Source organism: Oryctolagus cuniculus, chromosome 13 (assembly GCF_051225735.1).
Source record: "Oryctolagus cuniculus isolate XC-2025 breed Fujian yellow rabbit chromosome 13, ASM5122573v1, whole genome shotgun sequence".
Lineage (NCBI taxonomy): Eukaryota > Metazoa > Chordata > Mammalia > Lagomorpha > Leporidae > Oryctolagus > Oryctolagus cuniculus.
In genome coordinates this window covers 3,616,038-3,635,661 of record NC_142879.1, presented here as the reverse complement: position 1 = coordinate 3,635,661, position 19,624 = coordinate 3,616,038, and the positions used below count along the sequence as shown (strand labels likewise).

Below are 19,624 nucleotides of genomic sequence, written 5' to 3'. Positions count from 1 at the left end.
ATGGCACAAGGAAGAAAAGTGAATAAAACAAGACAGAACACAGCAAAGTGTATTTTTATGTTTATTGAACTCTTATTAACAGAGTTAATCATATGTGTATAAAGTTAACTGAAAATAGATCTTAGTTTAAAAAAAAAAAGAGTGGGTATAGGAGAAGGAGGAGGAAGTGGAGTAGAAGAGTGGGTGGGAGGGTAAGTACAGTGTGAAAAATCACATGTTCCTAAAATTGTAATTATGAAATGTATGAAGTTTGTATTCCTAAAAAAAAGGTTTCTGGGTGGAAAAACAGAAGAATCACTCAATTAAAAAAAAAGACCACAGAGCAGAGATCATTAACATTACTAAACATTTCATTCATAAAGGGGAAGAAGTAGCCAGCTGGTGAATCTAAAAGGGCAAAATAGACCAGGACACATCATGCTGAGGAGGACACTTAATATTGAACAAGAAAGATTTTATGGTCAGAAAAATTTTAACTTTTTCTTTTAGATAACAGCAAATAAATTTCTAAGAATAACTGAAGTCCATGCTAGAAAGAGAAATTTTTTTCCTGAAATAACAAAAATAGGTGGACAAAGATTATAATAACCACAGGATCTAAAGTTCTTTGTATGCTAGTTTGCTAGTTTGTTTTTGCCCTAGTATTAATGAATAGGCTTTGTTAATTCTCTTATGTCAATCCTATTATGTTTTCAGAGCTATTTCTGCAAGGGTCATCAATACCCAGGGATCCTAAGTCTGAGCTTAAACCTTTCCAAGTTCAAAAGGAGTTTAGTAGACAGAGATTCTCACCAACTGAACATAAGCAAGGACACCAGGCACAGAGATACAAACTGTGAGTCTGCAAGTAGTTTTCTTGATAATATAATTCGTTAAATTTTACTTTATAAGAATGGTGATTTTATATGGTATTATTATCTACTTTTAAAATATTTCAATGTTGTATATAGACTTCCTGCTCTTCAAATACTATGTATTTTTCCCTCATAAAATGATATGTACTAGTCATTCAGAGCGAGCACACAATTTTGAGTGATATTCTAGTTAAAATAAGATTACACGTGAGTGGGAAACTAATTTTTAAACATTTAATTCTTCAGGGCTCCCTTTTACTGAAAGGAGAACTGAAGGGAAGAATTAGGTTCTTTATATTTCCTGTGTGAGGCTTTGGCTCCATGTTCTGAAAGGGAAGATTGCATTCAGGCTAATACATTCTCAGATCTCTGGGGCCTTCTACTTATACTGTTGTTGGTATTGTCATTATCATCTTTAGAGTGAGGATAATATCTGTTTTGAAAGGCTAGTTTAAAACTTAATGAGTTAGAAGTAATGTTTTTAAAAGAAAAAAGTATTGAGAGTTTATTATTAGTGAAGTTTGGGTACTTTTTTCTCAAATTGGTTTTATTTTTCTTCTATTTTTCCCCAATAGAAGTGGTTGTTATCACTAATAAACTTTACAGCTTATATCATGAAAATGAGTGTAACAGGTTTCCCCATTGTTTTGCAATGCACTGTTTTTATTAACTGCAAAAACAGCTTTTAATTATAACATTCATTTTAAATACTTTTTCGGTCCATTATATATGCTACTTACAGTCACATAATCTTAGAGCCAGAAAAAACTTTAAATATCATCTAATTTATCATGGGAAAATTTTGTCAAAAAACTATGTTTACAAATTGAATATAATATAGTATCAAGTACTATAGAATCATATATATGGACGATTAATGGTAATATCTGTAATGGAATTCGAACAATACATACTGGAATAAGTATATTTATAAATAAAGATACTCGAAAAAGATAGCTGTCCTAAGTCTCATGCAAGATCTTTTACTTCTGTTTTCTCCAGAAGAACTAAGAGAGTATCTGTAACTGCACACAACCTGAATAGGTTGATGTCTCTTCATTAGGAGTTAAGAATTACAATTTTAAAAACTCATGTTTCCCAGAACAAATATTTCTTACTGATGCCTCAGGATGATAGAGAAGAAAGTGCAATTTACTATGGATTTCTGACACACAAATTTTTCAAAAGGTTCTCTTCATCTTCCATCTGCCAGTCTCTTTTATTAAAAAAGAAAAATGATTTGTGTAGGTTGATGCTAAGGAAACTCATCTGCTTGGCAGTGTCTCCTATCAAAGTTGCTGTGAACTTTACCTACACACATGGAGGAGAGTAGGAGAGTAGGTAATACATAAAGGAATGTTTTCAATAGCATCACGGTGTGTGTTTTGGATGTAAAGAAAAATAAACTAATACATGCTGAGTGCAGACCATTTACTTGGCAATTTCTTACTTGATACAACCATCCTGAAGATTGTGTATTCTGTATTCTATGTATCCTTCCGGGGATTTATTTTTAAAGAAAACTCACTTTACGACACCACAAAAATGTAAAAAGTTGACCTATCCCAAAATTAACAACTAGAATAACAGACGTTGGCAAAAAAAAAAAAAAAAAAAAAAAAAAACCTGAATGTTGTTATTGTCTCTGCAAGTCCTACCCCACCAGGAAACTGAAATTCAAAAAGACACAGAAGGTCCAATACATAAATGCAAAATCTAATGGAAAAATCATTTCTGGTTTGCAAAATCATGAACAGTTGGGCAGGTGCCACAGCTCACTAGGCTAATCCTCCGCGTGCGGTGCCGGCACCCTGGGTTCTAGTCCCGGTCGGGGCACTGGATTCTGTCCCGGTTGCTCCTCTTCCAGTCCAGCTCTCTGCTATGGCCAAGCAAGGCAGTGGAGGATGGCCCAAGTGCTTGGGCCCCTGCACCCACATGGGAGACCAGGAGAAAGCACCTGGCTCCTGGCTTCGGATCAGTGCAGCGCACTGGCCACAACACGCCAACCATAGCGGCCACTTGGGGGTGAACCAACGGAAAAAGGAAGCTCTCTCTCTCTCTCTCTCTCTCTCTGTTTAACTCTGCCTGTCAAAAAAAAAAAAAAATCATGAACAGTCAATTCACTGAAACCAAGTATGTTATATTCAAATTAAATCATTCCTCCCACTTCTCACTTAGACACATATCTTCAGAAAGTCTTTGTATTGTTTTTGAGCAACTCCATGCATGTTTTATTAGTCCTGTATTTCTGATTCCAAAAAAAAGTCCTTTGGGGCCAGCGCTATGGCGCAGCGGGTTAAAGCCCTGGCCTGAAGTGCCAGCATCCCATATGGGCACTGGTTCTAGTCTTGGCTGCTCCTCTTCCTATCCAGCTCTCTGCTGTGGCCTGGGAGAGCAGTGGAGGATGGCCCAGGTCCTTGAGCCCTTACACCCGTGTGGGAGACCTGGAGGAGGCTCCTGGCTCCTAGCATCGGATTGGCGCAGCTCCAGCCACTGCAGCCATCTGTCTCTACCTCTTTGTCTGTCTCAACCTCTCTCTGTAACTCTGTCCTTCAAATAAATAAATCTTTTTTAAAAAATCCCTATTTTATATGTTCTGAAAACCCTTGTGGCAAATAGATCTTACTAGAAGTAAACCATATTATGATAAAGATTTATTTAAAAAATAAAGTATCTATGAAATTATCTTATAAAAATAAGATAATGGGTAGGACAGAAAAAGAGGAAAGTAAGACTTGGATAAAATAATTAGAACCATCTCTAGGATCTGAGTGGCAGTGGAGGTCTCCACAGGTACAGTAATACTTCAGTGATCTGATTCAGCGCCCTCAGAACTACCTTATATGAAATTCCTAAACTTGTCTTACAGGAAAGAAAAGAATTGCTGGCCACAGTTCAGTATGACATTGGGAAGATATCATGGCAGTGGCTGAAACATCCCACATTAATACGTGTGTACTAGTATTGGTGAGCCCATTAGCTTGGCTTAGTTGGTGAGATTAGCTCACAGTCACCTTGAAAAACACAGGAAACAATGACCTAAGATGTGTGGTTAGAGGTAGGAAAAGAGAGAACAGGCAGCCCTGCAGGGTGAGGAGTACAAAGTGACTCCCCAGGAATGCAGAAGCAGACAGAGCCTGGCATGAAGCGCAGAGCAGAGTCCAGTGTGAAGTTCACGTCCAGGCAGAGCTCACATGGAGCACAAATCCAGAGCCTGGTGTGGCGCTGAGATGCAGACAGAGCCCAACCGGCGCTGCACAGCCAGAGCCCGGTGGGTGTGGAGATGGGATCCAGACAGAGCCCAACCGGCGCTGCACAGCCAGAGCCCGGTGTGGAGATGGGATCCAGACAGAGCCCAACCGGCGCTGCACAGCCAGAGCCCGGTGTGGAGATGGGATCCAGACAGAGCCTAGCCGGTGCTGCACAGCCAGAGCCCAGTGGGTGTGGAGATGGGATCCAGACAGAGCCTAGCCGGCGCTGCACAGCCAGAGCCCGGTGTGGAGATGGGATCCAGACAGAGCCTAGCCGGCGCTGCACAGCCAGAGCCCGGTGGGTGTGGAGATGTGACCCAGACAGAGCCTAGCCGGCGCTGCACAGCCAGAGCCTGGTGTGGAGATGGGATCCAGACAGAGCCTAGCCGGTGCTGCACAGCCAGAGCCCAGTGGGTGTGGAGATGGGATCCAGACAGAGCCTAGCCGGTGCTGCACAGCCAGAGCCCAGTGGGTGTGGAGATGGGATCCAGACAGAGCCTAGCCGGCGCTGCACAGCCAGAGCCCAGTGGGTGTGGAGATGGGATCCAGACAGAGCCTAGCCGGCGCTGCACAGCCAGAGCCTGGTGGGTGTGGAGATGGGATCCAGACAGAGCCTAGCCGGCGCTGCACAGCCAGAGCCCGGTGGGTGTGGAGATGGGATCCAGACAGAGCCTAGCTGGCGCTGCACAGCCAGAGCCCGGTGGGTGTGGAGATGGGATCCAGACAGAGCCTAGCTGGCTCATTAACTGAGGTTAATGAGATTTAATACAAGATAGAAATACACCATTCACATAAATACTGTCTTAAAAAAATTTAGGAAGGGGCCAGCATTGTGGCATTAAGAGGTTAAGCTGTCACCTACAACACTGGCATTCCATATGGTGCTAGTTTAAATCCTGGCTGTTCCATTTCCAATTCAGCTTCCTGCACATGGCCTGGGAAAAGCAGCAAAAGATGGCACAAGTCCTTGGGCCCCAGCACCCACATGGGAGACCCAGAAGAAGCTCCTGGCTGCTGGCTTCAGCCTGGCTGACACAGCCATTTGGGGATTGAACCAGCAGACAGATGAGCTCTCTCTCTGTGTGTGTGTGTGTCTCTCTCTCTGCCTTTCAAATAAATAAAATAAATCTTGAAGAAAAAATTTAGGAACATGGTGACTTACTGATTTATTATCTTGCATATTCTAATTTTTTAATGCACACACAACATATTTGGTTAGCCTGTGTGTTTAATATATTCATTAATTAAGATTTTTATCAATAAGCAGAAATAATAAATAGTAGAAAAAAATAAGCATTTAGGAGATTGAAGAGTCAGAGACTTGAAATATGGCTCTATCTACTCCATCCTACCTCTCTGAGTTTTGGCAAGTCACTGGCTCTCTCAGAGTCTGATAATCAGCATATGAAAAATAAGAGTATTTATTTTGTGAGAATTAAAGATAGTCTGTATGAACTACCTAGCATACAATGTATGAAACAAGTATAAGAAAACAATCACAAGTGCAAAACAATTCCAAAGAACTTGCAGTGTTGGAGAAAACTGGTGAAAGTAGATGCTGTCAGCTGTTGTGAATGATAACAAGTCAGCTGAGGGTACAGTGATGAAATGATCCCACTATTTGAAAACCTACCAATAAACTACCAAGAGACTTAAAGCAAAACTCTTCTGAAAGAACTCTAGGATACTCCCAGCTGTACTGTATGCTCTGGTTAAATTAGATCAACACATTTGAAATTCTTAACAATTGCCATTATCACAGTGTGTATAAAGAAGGATAATTAAAATTAAATGGTTAGAGGTGGATTTGAGTATTTAAAGAGTCTTGTAAAACTAATGTTTAAGAATATTACTCACTTGCTTTCTATTCTAGACCACCTGAAACAGAAACAACAAACAAAACTAACTAGATTCATCTATTTTATTTCTTGGCATCACTAAACCATGATTAGGAAGTGTTAGAGTTTTGAAGGTAAAGTTTTTAAAATGTTATTCCACAAAATCCATGCTTTTAAAATCATTAAAATCTCAAATTAAGAGAAAAATAAAACCTTAATTTGGTAAATTTATGCTTTAAAATCTTGAGGGGTCTGGTAATGCCCTTTTAAGTGAATGACAGTCTATCAAAGTCCATCCAAATAAAATTTTTACGTAACACAGATATGAGTAATTAAAACATTATTAGACTCACCTAAATTAAAAAAAAAAAAAAGGAACATCGCATTTTATAACTATATAAGATGAGCAACCGGCGCCCAGCTCACTAGGCTAATCCTCCGCCTGCAGCGCCGGCGCCACGGGTTCTGATCCAGGTTGGGGCGCTGGATTCTGTCCCAGTTGCTCCTCTTCCAGTCCAGCTCTCTGCTGTGGCCCGGGAGTGCAGTGGAGGATGGCCTAGATCCTTGGGTCCTGCACCCGCATGGGAGACCGGGAGCAAGTACCCAGTTCCTGGCTTCGTATAGGCACAGCACCGGCTGTAGCAGCCATTAGGGGAGTGAACCAACGGAAGGAAGACCTTTCTCTCTGCCTCTCTCTCTAACTCTGCCTGGCAAAAATAAATAAATAAATAAATTATATATATATGTGTGTGTGTGTGTATATATATACATATACATATATATATATATATATATATATATATATATATATATGATGAGAAATACAGAGCTTCTTCCAGGTCTACCACACAGGTCCAGGGCCTAAGGACTTTGGCAATCTTCCACAGCTTTCCCAGGCTATAGCAGAGAGCTGGATCAGGAGCAGAGCAACCAGGACTCGAACTGGTGCCCATATGAGATGCTGGCACTGAAGGCAGCAGCTTTACCTGCTTCAGCCACAGTGCCAGCCCCAATAGTAACTCTTCTGGACCACTGTGAAGCAGCAGTTTTTTCTGTCATCTTGCCTTATTTTATCACCAATTTCCAGTCACACAAAAGGCATGCTTACTATCACTCAAAGTCTTAGAATAGTCCTATTGTTGTTTTAAAGCCTTTGACCTAAAGCAGACATGGAATTTTTATTTTTGTTTGTTTGTTGACAGGCAGAGCTAGACAGTGAGAGAGAGAGAGAAACAGAGAGAAAGGTCTTCCATTGGTTCACCCCCCAGATAGCCACTACAGCTGGAGCGCTGCGCCGATCCGAAACCAGGAGCCAGGTGCTTCCTCCTGGTCTCCCATGCGGGTGCAGGGCCCAAGCACTTGGGCCATCCTCCACTGCCCTCCCGGGCCACAGCAGAAAGCTGGACTGGAAGAGGAGCAACTGGGACAGAACCGGCACCCCAACTGGGACTAGAAACCAGGGTGCCGGCACCGCAGGCGGAGGACCAGCCCAGTGAGCCACGGCACTGGCCAACATGGAATTTTTAAACCACTAATAATTTCAACCAGTATTAACTTTTAGCCACTTGAAAATCAAATGTTGATATTTTTAAATACACATTACATACACTTATATAAAAGATAAATTATTTTTTCTCACACAAACACATGAGAGTACTTGCTATACACTAGGTTCTAAACACTGTACAAATATCAATTCATTATTTTAATGATACTAATGTAAATTTTGGAGAAGATAAATTATTTGGGATAATTAGAAAATTCCAGAAGAAGTTGGTGGCAAAGGAAATTAACAGAAATGTAGCGGGGCCAGCGCTGTGACAGAGCGGACAAGGCCTCGCCTGTGGTGCTGGCATCTCATATGGGCGCCTGGTTCAGGCCAGCTACTCCACTTCCGGTCCTGCTCCCTGATAATGTACCCGGGAAAGCAGTGAAAGACGGCCTAAGTGTTTGGCCCCAGTGCCCATGTGGAAGACCCAGGTGAAGCTCCTGGCTCCTGGGTTTGGGCCGGCCCAGCCCCAGTTCTTGAGGCCCTTTGCGGAGTGAACAAGCAAATGAACGATATTCTCCCTCTCATTCTCTATCTCTGGCTCTCTCTCTTCCCCCACCCCTCCCTTGCCCTCTCTTTTACTCTGCCTTTCATATAATTAAAAAATATTTAAAAATTAGAAATGTAGCAATCTATCAATAGCTAATGATTCTCTACTCGTGTCCTCTACAGAAGCTTCAAGCAGAGCAAGCAAGCACACTCATATTGTAATATTTTTCTTTCAGTTTGTTCACTTTTTACCCTGGCAGTAAACAGTAGGAAATTTTCCTAATCCTTGTGTTACGGACTCTAATTTTTTCTTAAGCAACCCAATCAAATTAAGCCTTGGTATTAATCAGAACCACACTGCAAGAGTTTTACTCTTCATTTACTGTAGTGGCCAACATACACTAATCCAATCAACAAACCACGTTTGTCCTAAATAATCAGATTATCTTTTCAGTAAGTTTCTAGAAATTGGTAAAAGAAAGACTTTTCTGAAAAGTGAGGTTTTTTTCTCAGATTGTCAACTACATTAGCAATAAGAAAAAATATACGCTTCTGTCTCTTCAACATTTAAATAAAATCATATTCCTATCTTCTAAAACCTTATATATGTTCATTGACAATAATAAATAACCCACGGTAACAATGTAGTCTAGAAAAATAAAATGGACTTGAGTCTACTGTTCTAGGAATTAAGCAGCTATTAAAGTTATCAAGTAAGTTTCCATTTCTTTGTTCTATAATTTGCTTTTGAAGCAAAATTTTTCATATTTTCTTAGATGCAAAATTTTTTATAAATAACTGTAGTAAATAATTAAATGACTTTTTTTTTTTTTTTTTTGGACAGGAGAGTTAGACAGTGAGAGAGAGAAACAGCGAGAAAGGTCTTCCTTTCATCCCCCAAATGGCCGCTATGGCCGCGCACTGCACCCATCCGAAGCCAGGAGCCAGGTGCTTCCTTCTGGTCTCCCATGTGGGTGCAGGGGCCCAAGCACTTGGGCCATCCTCCACTGCCTTCCTTGGCCACAGCAAAGAGCTGGACTGGAAGAGGAGCAACTGGGACTAGAACCTGGAGCCCATATGGGATGCCGGTGCCGCAGGCAGAGGATTAACCAAGTGAGCCATGGGTCCAGCCCCTTAAATGACTTGTTTTGTTCAACCTTATTTACTTATTTCCATGTTTCATCAATCTTTTTTGTTGTAAATTCATTCAAATTTTATACTTCTTATCACATTTACCATTAAATAAATCTTGTGAAATGGATTGATTTTTCCTTGACAGCCTTTCTTGTTCATGCAGGAAAAATCAAATAAGCAAAATGTTTGCAGTCCACTGATTCTGGATAGGGACTGTGGTAAGGAAAATAAAATTAGAGAACTAGTCCAAGTGTTAGGAACACAAGTCATGAAGAAAAGGAAATCAAGAATTAAGACAAACAGTTCTAGTTTACCATCCTGTGTCTTGGGAAAGCATCAAATAGACTGCATCAGGGACTTAAAGATAAACGTTTATCAAAAATTTTAAAATAAGCATTTTTTAAATATAAGCTCTCATATGTTCAAAACACTTTTGTACGGGATGATAGCAACCATTTACTCCATCACTAAACAATTAAGGGTCCTGGGAATTTAGTCATGTCAAAGTGGTCATTTTTACTACATTTTTTTTTTGACAGGCAGAGTTAGAGAGAGAGAGACAGAGAGAGACAGAGAGAAAGGTCTTCCCTCCATTGGTTCACCCCCAAAATGGTCACTACAGCCGGCGTGCTGCGCCGATCTGAAGCCAGAAGCCAGGCGCTTCCTCCTGGTCTCCCATGCGGGTGCAGGGACCCAAGCACGGACCATCCTCCACTGCCTTCCCGGTCCACAGCTGGACTGGAAGAGGAACAACCGGAACAGAATCCGGTGCCCCAACCGGGACTAGAACCCGGGGTGCCAGCGCTGCAAGCGGAGGATTAGCCTAGTAAGCCGCGGTGCCAGCCCATTTTTACATTATTAACCACAGGGGAAAAGGTAACATTTACAGGTTTTGTAAGATTGGGAAACAAAAAGAAGTCTGGAGTCAAATCAGGGCTGTTAGGAGGACGGTTAATGATTTCTCACTGGAACTCTCATTAAATTTCCCTTATTTTGGCCGGCACCATGGCTCAATAGGCTAATCCTCCACCTAGCAGCGCCAGCACACCAGGTTCTAGTCCCGGTCAGGGCGCCGGATTCTGTCCAGGTTGCCCCTCTTCCAGGCCAGCTCTCTACTATGGCCAGGGAGTGCAGTGGAGGATGGCCCAAGTGCTTGGGCCCTGCACCCCATGGGAGACCAGGAGAAGCACCTGACTCCTGCCTTCGGATCAGCGCGGTGCGCCGGCCGCAGCGCACCAGCCATGGCGGCCATTGGAGGGTGAACCAACGGCAAAAAGGAAGACCTTTCTCTCTGTCTCTCTCACTGTCCACTCTGCCTGTCAAAACAAAAAAAAAAAAATTTCCTTATTTGATGAGAAAAGAATGAGGAGAAGCAATGTCATGTTGGAGAAGGGCTCTGTACTGAAACTTTGTTGGGCATTTTTCTGCTAAGGCTTTAGCTAATTCTCTCTAAACTCTCATAATTAACAATTTTTATCATTTTTGTTCTCCTATAAAAGTCAAGAAAAATGCCTTGAGCATGGCAAAAAAACAAACAAACAAACAAACAAAAAAAAAAAAAACACACAACCTGTAACCACGATCTTTGCTCTTGACAGGGCTACTTGTATCTCTTAATAGTTATTGCTTTGATTGTGTTTTGTCTTCAGGATTATACTGGTAAAGCCATGCTTCATCTCCAATAATAATTATTTGAAGGAATTCTTTGGGATCTTAATCACACTTGTTTAAAGTTTCCATGAAAAACTCTGCTCTTGTCTAACACTGACAGAGGCACAACAGATTTGGTACCTATCAAAAAAAAAGTCTGCTCAATTTCAATTCTTCAGTTGGAATTGTGTAAGCTGAAACCAGTTGAGATGTCTGTGGTGCTGACTACTGTTTCTGCTGTTAATTGTCAGTCCTCCTCAGTTGAAGCTTAAACAAGATCAATATTTTCTTCACAAATTTATATGGATGGTCTGCCACTCAAGGTTTAATCTTCAACACCATCTCATCCGTTCTTAAAATAAGTCATTAATTTGTAAACTGCTAAATTCTGTGGGGCACACTATCACCATAAGCTTTTAGTAAACATCAGTGATTCCACCATTCTTCCACACAAGCTTTTTTAGTTTCATATTTGTTCTTGCTTCAATTTTGGGAGAATTCATGTTGCTCCAACAGGACCTCTTTTCAAACTGATGTCTTATCTTTCTTTGTACCTCAAACCAGATCCTTTTCAGACATGTCATAACAAGTTAGTGTACACGCTGATTGTGAAACAAAAATTTTTTTCAATGCATGCGGTTTTTTTCATATGTATTTTCCATTAACTTTGTGACGAGTCCTCATACAAGTTACAAAAAAAAAAAAGAAGAAATTAAAAGCACAAGCTGAATGACATTAATGCTTAAAGTTGACTTAGAAAGAAAGACACAAAGGGAAACAAGTAAAAGAAGACAGTATAAAAAGATACTATACTCACGGTTAGACTATCTCCCTGACTTGAACATTTCAGAATAATCCTAACCATGTGTATACCTTAGAGAACATATCCATGCATATAACAATTTAGTTTTTCAGATAACTAAATTGTTATCTGAAATTTAAGTAAGCAATTAAGTTGGGATGTGAACTAAGAATAAACAGGGTCTTCAAGAGGTCATTAAGAAGTTCCCTTCAAATAAAAGTCCAATGCTTTTAATAGGTTTTAGTTTCTCAAAGGTACTACAATTCTACTTACTTGATGGGTAACATTTTAATTTGCTTGATGAGTAACACTGCCATCAAAACTTGCTTTATGGTATGAAGAGAAGTTATGGTGTTAGGTATTGAATTGCAGTGTTCCTTAGACCATTATTCTTCAATGCCAACTCAGAGATTGGATTTACCAAGTCACACTGGGAAAAATGACTGTGATATAGTATGTTAACTTCCATAGTAGTTTAACAGTTAAGAGTGGGTTCCAAAGGTATACAATCGAAGTTCAAATCCATTATAGCATTCTCTGTGTGATCATAGATGAGTAAATTTCTCCTACTTCAGCTTCTTAAAGTTGTAAAATAACATTAACAGTTGTCCCTACCACACACAGCTGTGTGAGAACTAAATAATTCTGACAACTAAAATTATTAAAACAATGCCAGGCACCTACTAAGTATTCATAGTAAGTATATACTCATTAGATTAAAATTTCTTGTTATGTAAGATATTGGGCTAGAATTTTATGAAATATAGTAATACACAATAATAAAATCAGTAATAAATAATGTTCATTATGTTCATGGACTTAAAATCAAAGCATAAATAAAAAATGAATTATGTCAAATTATTAGGTCTAGACACCATTAATGACAAAAGGGTTAAATTAATGTCCCATTACAATGCATTCTAAACACTTTATCACTTAGAGGTAAGTCTTCACCTGCCACGGAACCTGTCAGCAGAAGACTATGTACATTTGTGAATATGCATATATAGTAAATGCAAATATAAGTGTATATGCAAGTATGTATATACTGAAATTTATCTGTCCTTATTACTTCTTTGGTTATCCTATAGATTATATCAAATCCAGTCCCTAAAATGGAAGAAGCCAAAAGCCATAGTTTAGAGGAAGATTTCGAAGGACAAGCCACACACACAGGTCAGTGAAGTTAGAAAAAAATGTAATTATTAAGCCAAAACTAAGTGTGGAAATATGTAGTATTCTTTTTTGATACTATTTATCATGGAATTTCAGTAATATTTTCATATAGTCTGATAGAACAATCTAAAAATATTTCAATAAATTAATTTGAAACAGACTCTTAAAGTGGTTTTATCTGATGTCAAACAGCAAGAAAAACACCAACTATTATTTCTTGCTGCCCAAATATCATTAGACCTCTCTGTCTGCGCTATAATTAAACCACTTTCCTCTTTACTTATCCACTCCACCCTCCCAATGAGCTTCCTTTGGTATTTTATAAACAACAGCAGACCAGAGGTAAATAAATGGCCCTTAGTGTTAATTTTTTTGAATCTGAACAAAATAAAGAGAATGATAAAAACATTCTTGAATCAGATGGGTTTCTAAATTCCTTGAAAACACCGAAGACTTCAATTCATTTTCTCCAGAGCCTGTTTTCCTAATCTGTTAAATTTTCTCTGGATAACTCTGTGACATTTCTGAGAGCTCTAAGCTTAAAATCTATGACTTAAATTTTAAAATTCAAATTTCTTTAAGTCTGTTGAATCTTATTTGTCTAGTGGTCCCCTCTCTCTTTTAATAGGGACTAGAGCCTTTATATTTAGCCAGAAGTTTGAATGAATTCATCTAAGTACTAGAAAAGAATGCATAGGTATTCATTTTATAATGAACCATGTGGGGAATATCTTTCTAAATGTAACAAAATCAATGACTATTAAAGACTGATAAATGCAGCTATTTGTTTCTATTTCAGAGAACACTCAGAAGAGATTAGATGGTTTACAAAGATTTTTTCAAAGCCATTTCAGCTTTGCTAACTGAAGAGCAGGCTTCCTTCTCATTGGTTGCCCTGGGTACTATTGTCCTTGTTTCTCCAACCATCCTCGCTTCCTTGATTAACAGTGTAGTGCCAATCTTAGTTTACTATTTCTTCTGCAATAAAAGTGCTCTTTCCTAAAATCTGAGTTGCTTCACTATATTCTAGTTTTTTAATAATTTAAAGTGCATAATTTATATTTTCATTAATGCAGATGTTTCTGAAAGATTCATTACCAAACCTCATTTAGCAAAATTAATGTGGAACAACAATTTTTTATGAGCAGAGCAGTTGGAAATTTCTAGCCAAAACAAGATGTTGGCTTCAGATGCAGAGATGACAAATCTATTCCCATGGCAACATGTATACACATTTCGGTTGTGCAAATAGTTCTTTTAAAATTAAGAAATAATTTTTTAAACTTTTTATTCCAGGACCCAAAGGAGTAATAAATGATTGGAGAAAGTTTAAATTAGAGAGTGAAGACAGTGATTCAGTCCCACCTAGCAAGAAGGAGATTCTCAGGCAAATGTCTTCTCCTCAGAGCAAAGATGACAAGGACGCGAAAGACAGACTGGGGAGGAAGGTGAGATAATGCAAAGTTGATCACAAGCCATTGAGAATACATTGTCTAGTCTGAGTCACACCAAAGAATATACTCAGAATATTACAAAATACAGTGCAGTACTGTTTACACTGGCAAAACCAGAAAATGAACCAAATCCCCATAGAAAACCATTCCATATTAGCATGCAGTTACTAAAGGAATGGATTATAAAAACGAGTTAATTTTAGAGGTCATTTCACAACATGAGAAAGCAAATCACAGAGAATTTTAAATTATATATCTGATGCTATAGAGCAATAAAATGACCTCAGAATATGCATATACAAATATATGGCAGGTGTGTGTATGGAGAGAAACACACAAGGACACTCATCAACTTGACAATATTGGTAATTTGAAAGGATGATATTGGTTGGGAAGTAGAAGGCAGGCAGGATGACCCACAACTCCTTTTTTATAAAAGGTATTAATATTTTTGTACTTTTAAAAACTATCTCAATTACGTTACGTAATATATATTTCTATGTATACTAAGGGATGCCTTAAAACAGGATCTCTAAAGTGTTAGTGAACATTTTCTGAGTATTAGAGTGGCCACATTTCAGTATTTGCTACTTCCTGCTTCAAGCTTTTAGGCCATTTCTGAACCTTTATAATTAGAGTGTATGGTTTATATAATGATGATGACGACAATGACAAAAGAAACCATAGTGATTTTCATTGTGGGGAAAATCAGCTGAGTGGATTGCTTATTTCCCTATCAGCAGGTATGACCTGTGTATTGATTTTTAACAGACTAGATCAGAAGCACGCCTTAGTCCCACGCTTCTGACCATTGGAAAGATCTTCAAGTCACAGATTTTTGGGGAGGCAGTGGCAGAGGTTTGGTTTCTTCACCAACACACTATGTGATGTGGAGAGACAAATTTTCCCATGTGAGGAACTGTAACAACACCTCCCCACTTTGTTTTAAAGAGATATGATGAGAAAATAAATCTGAAAGTGTCTTGAATATGTCAAACACCCATACTATACAAATGTGTGATGTGATGATTACTAAAAGTTTTAAACTAAAATTGAGTTTGGAAATGTATCTGAATGCCTAAGTATTTGTATGCCTGAATATATGAATGAAACAGGTTCATATATGAATGCTCAAATGCATCTCTAAATCAGTATTTGTGTGGTTTGGTATGTGAAATGTCCAGAAGTAGGATAGCAACTTAAAAATTATATAAAACATTTTAACAACATTTAGAGTTAAAACAAGTTAAATTTGGGCTATGATGATAAAATATAAAGAATAAAATAAATAAATAAATAACACATAAGAAGAAGAATGAGGACACTAGGAAGATAAACGTAGGAAGCAGAAACAAGAGAAGGACGCTGAAAGCTTCAGATGCTGTGCTTAATGTAAATCTCAGCATCTTCTGTAAAACGGCTCCTCCCTCAGAGGTTATGGGCTAATATGTAAAATAGTCTATGCAAAGTGCCTAAAACACGGCAGTTCCCCACAAACACTAGTTTCTGGGCTTCTCAATTCTCTACATTACAAACTGACAACACTCGCTGTTTTGAGAGATTACATGATAAGGCAGCCACAGATGACTCAGCTTGGGGCCTCTCCAGCTTCCACGGTTCCAAGTTGTTCCACATTTATTAATCACATTACATCCCATTGCGCCTTTATGTCCTTTTTATTTTTGGTTGGTTGAAGAAGTGCTTAATATTCAGTTGAACACATCAGGAGTGGAGGTAGTGCTATAGTTCAGCTGCAACGAAAACTGTCCCAGAAGATGGGATTCCGCATTTTCTCACTTTTGCCTAAACTAGTGGATAAGAATTACTTGAAGGGCCTGTTAAAACATGGGTTACTAGGCCTCACCCCTACAGGTCCTGATTCAGTTGATCTGGGGCACTGTCCAAACCATCTGCATTCCCAAGTTCCCAAGTGATGCAAATGCAGCTGGGCCTCTTGACTAAATCGAGGAGCATCAGAGCAGGAAAAGCTGTCTTGTACTCAACTTCCATCCTATGCGTTCCAGGAAGTCTGTAACTTACATGATAGAACCCTTTTAACAGCTTTTGTTGAGAGGACACTGATGTCCAGAGGCATTTTCTGGGGCACATTTAAATGTATGTGAATATGTGTACGCGTGTGCTTCTTTTTGTTGAAAGTTACTCCAGAGCAGATCTTGCTGGCTTTTTTCCATGCAAAGTAGTAGTAATTAAGTGGCATATTTCTGACAGACATTGTAAACATCTTGTGGATCAACCACATTCAGCAAGCGTTACATATTCACCAAATCATGAAATGGTCACTGAACTCCAATTATGTACCAGACACCAGGGCAGACAGTAAAGATAAATGAGACCAATAAAACCCCTGCTTCCATGGAGTACAGTTAAAAAGCTATCAGTAAACAAGCAAACACAGGGCCAGCAACGTCGATTGCTCTGAAGGAAGATAAATCTGTATAAAGAATAGAGAGAACGCCGAGGAGAGACTCTCAGGTAGAGTAATCAAGGAGAGTGACATTTGAGTACGAGCTTGAAGGAGACAGAGGAGGACATGTCAGGACTTGAAGAAGGGGTCCAGGTTGAGAGGACGGTAAAGGCCTTGACTTGAGAATGGATTTAGTGTGTGGAAGGAGTACACATTTCTGACTGGACTGTTTCTATTGTTTTTCGCATCTGTTCTCAGATGAGCATTCAAGAATATGAACTGATCCATCAAGACAAAGAGGACGAAAACTGCCTTCGTAGATACCGTAGACAGTGTATGCAGGACATGCACCAGAAGCTGAGTTTTGGGCCTAGATATGGCTTTGTGTATGAGCTGGAAACGGGGGAGCAATTCCTGGAAACCATTGAAAAGGAACAAAAGATAACCACGATCGTCGTTCACATTTACGAAGATGGCATAAAGGGCTGCGACGCTCTCAACAGCAGCTTAACTTGCCTTGCAGCAGAGTACCCGATGGTCAAATTCTGTAAAATAAAAGCTTCCAACACAGGCGCTGGGGACCGCTTTTCCTCAGATGTTCTCCCTACACTGCTCGTCTACAAAGGGGGAGAACTGATAAGCAATTTCATTAGTGTTGCTGAGCAGTTTGCAGAAGAATTTTTTGCAGGGGATGTGGAGTCTTTCCTCAATGAATATGGGTTACTACCTGAGAGAGAGATGCAAGCCCTAGAGCAGACAAATACGGACGAGGACATGGAGTAAGGATTCACTATGTCAATATCTCATATTTACCCTGCACACACTGAATGCTGATTTCAGTAGTATCCATATTCCTTTAGAGAACACCAAGTATGGCCATGCCTGCTCTAATTCAGAAAATAACACTAGTGACACTAAAATTGTGTTATTAGCATTTCTTAGCATTAGTTTATTAAACTAATACAATGTTTTACTACAAAAATATTTTAGTCTTCAGTGATTATTGTCTTTGTTAGCAGACATGGATAATATTGTGACATTCTTAAAAAACTCCTTCAAATTATGTGTTGGCTTTTTTATTCTTTTTTTCTTCAAGATTATTATTATATGTACATTTTAAATTACATTATTAATTTTGCTTGCATAGTAACAATAAAATCTCATGAGGAAATAAAATTTCTTTTTAGTCTCTTGTTTTTCAAGTATTCACAGAAATATAAAGGCCAAAACTCTAAAGTCATCACTAAGTAAAATACTTTATATTTCAAGCAAATCAATGCATAAGAAAACAGAAATATTAGGCTGCATTAAAGTCATAAAAATTTGTATTTGTTAAGGGAGAATGGAGGCAATAATTTTTTTTTTTTTGACAGGCAGAGTGGACAGTGAGAGAGAGACAGAGAGAAAGGTCTTCCTTTGCCGTTGGTTCACCCTCCAATGGCCACCGCGGCCGGCGCACCGTGCTAATCCAAAGGCAGGAGCCAGGTACTTCTCCTGGTCTCCCATGGGGTGCAGGGCTCAAGCACTTGGGCCATCCTCCACTGCACTCCCTGGCCACAGCAGAGAGCTGGCCTGAAAGAGGGGCAACCGGGACAGAATCCGGCACCCTGACCTGGACTAGAACCTGGTGTGCCAATGCCACAAGGCGGAGGATTAACCTAGTGAGCCGCGGCGCCAGCCAAGAATTTTTTAATTATAGTAATTGAAATAATATTTAGCAGTAGCAATTATTACAATGACCACTTATTGATTACCTATTATGGACCAGATGTTATGCCCAACTTCTCTAATTAGTGACTGTAAGTCTACATGTAGATAGTATTATTCCTGTCTTATATACAATGAAACAGACTTAGAGAATGAAATGGATGTTCTACTCCCATTTTCCTTGAGAACATCTGCAAGTCTTTCTTCCTACACAAACACATAGATGTGCAAAATAAAATGTGATTTTAAGCTGTTTTTAAACTAACTGAAGAGCAGGCAGGATAAAAGAATTTCCAAGTGTCTGAATCAGAGTGGAAACAAAATTGATGTGTGAGACCTGGCCTACTGTTGAAGACAACATGCTTCAAAAGCACCAGAAGTGGAGTCCCTGAAAGATACCCACTTAAAGCAGGTTTGCACATTTCCCAATTGGTAGCCCAGGTTTGTCACAAGTTCTAGTCTCTACTCTCCTAAAGGATTATTTTATAGCTTCTCTTCTTTCCTTAAAATTTCTATACCCCTTGATCCCCTCTTAACATTTCAACATTTCACCTTGTTCATATTTCACTGAGAAAACAGAAGTTATCAGTCTTCCCACCACCACATCTGAAACGTGCACCTGTGTGTGAACACTGCACTGCATCATGATAGAGAAAGTGTCCATGCCCCTGTGCTGCGGGGGGTCCTGTCCTTATCCACACAGCAATTTCCTCCCTCCCCAACACTGCAGCATCTCTCCCTCCCTTTCTCCATATTGCATTACTCATACTGACTTATACATGGACTTTTATTGTTCTAAGCTGTGTGTGTGTCTGTGTGCAAATTGTTGAAATCTGTACTTAGTATAGAGTTGGTCTTCTTGTATAAAGTTAATTGAAAATGAATATTAATGGGGAATGGGACTGGGAATGGGAGAGGAGAGGTGGGATGGGAGTGGGGGTGGGAGGGTGGGTATGGTGGGAAGAATCACTATATTCCTAAAATTCTACTTATGAAATTTGTACTCCTTAAATAAAAGATTTCTTTGGGGGGAAAATGAATTTTTAAATAGCCAACTATTTAGAATATTTCAGCCCATGATTTAAAATTGCCAGCCATTATTCCCTTCCCTGCTCTCCCTTAAAATTCCATTTTTCAAAAGAAGTATCTAAGTTCCATCTTTATTCCAACTTCCAATTTTTTTCCTCCCACTCCAATCTGGGCTTTGTGGTGATTTTTTGGTGATTTTTTTTCTCTTTTTCTTTCAATTTTATTTAATAAATATAAATTTCCAAAGTACAGCTTATGGATTACAG

General features: G+C 39.2%; 1 protein-coding gene and 1 long non-coding RNA gene across 3 annotated transcripts in view; one reads left to right on the top strand and one right to left on the bottom strand.

Moving 5' to 3' along the window:
• Positions 1-776: 776 nt before the first annotated feature.
• On the top strand, positions 777-17,798 carry PDC (phosducin). The gene is made up of 4 exons (XM_017347892.4): positions 777-835; positions 12,659-12,743; positions 14,040-14,191; positions 16,881-17,798. The coding sequence occupies exons 2-4, from the start codon at positions 12,683-12,685 to the stop codon at positions 17,403-17,405; spliced, it is 738 nt and encodes a 245-aa protein (XP_017203381.1). The 5' UTR covers positions 777-835; positions 12,659-12,682; the 3' UTR covers positions 17,406-17,798.
• Positions 2,821-19,624, bottom strand: part of LOC103351062 (uncharacterized) — a 28,542-nt gene continuing 11,738 nt past the window's right edge. For both annotated transcript variants that reach the window (XR_518856.5, XR_016219457.1), the window contains exon 5: positions 2,821-2,939. This is a non-coding gene — a long non-coding RNA (uncharacterized LOC103351062). The remainder of the gene's footprint in view (positions 2,940-19,624) is intronic.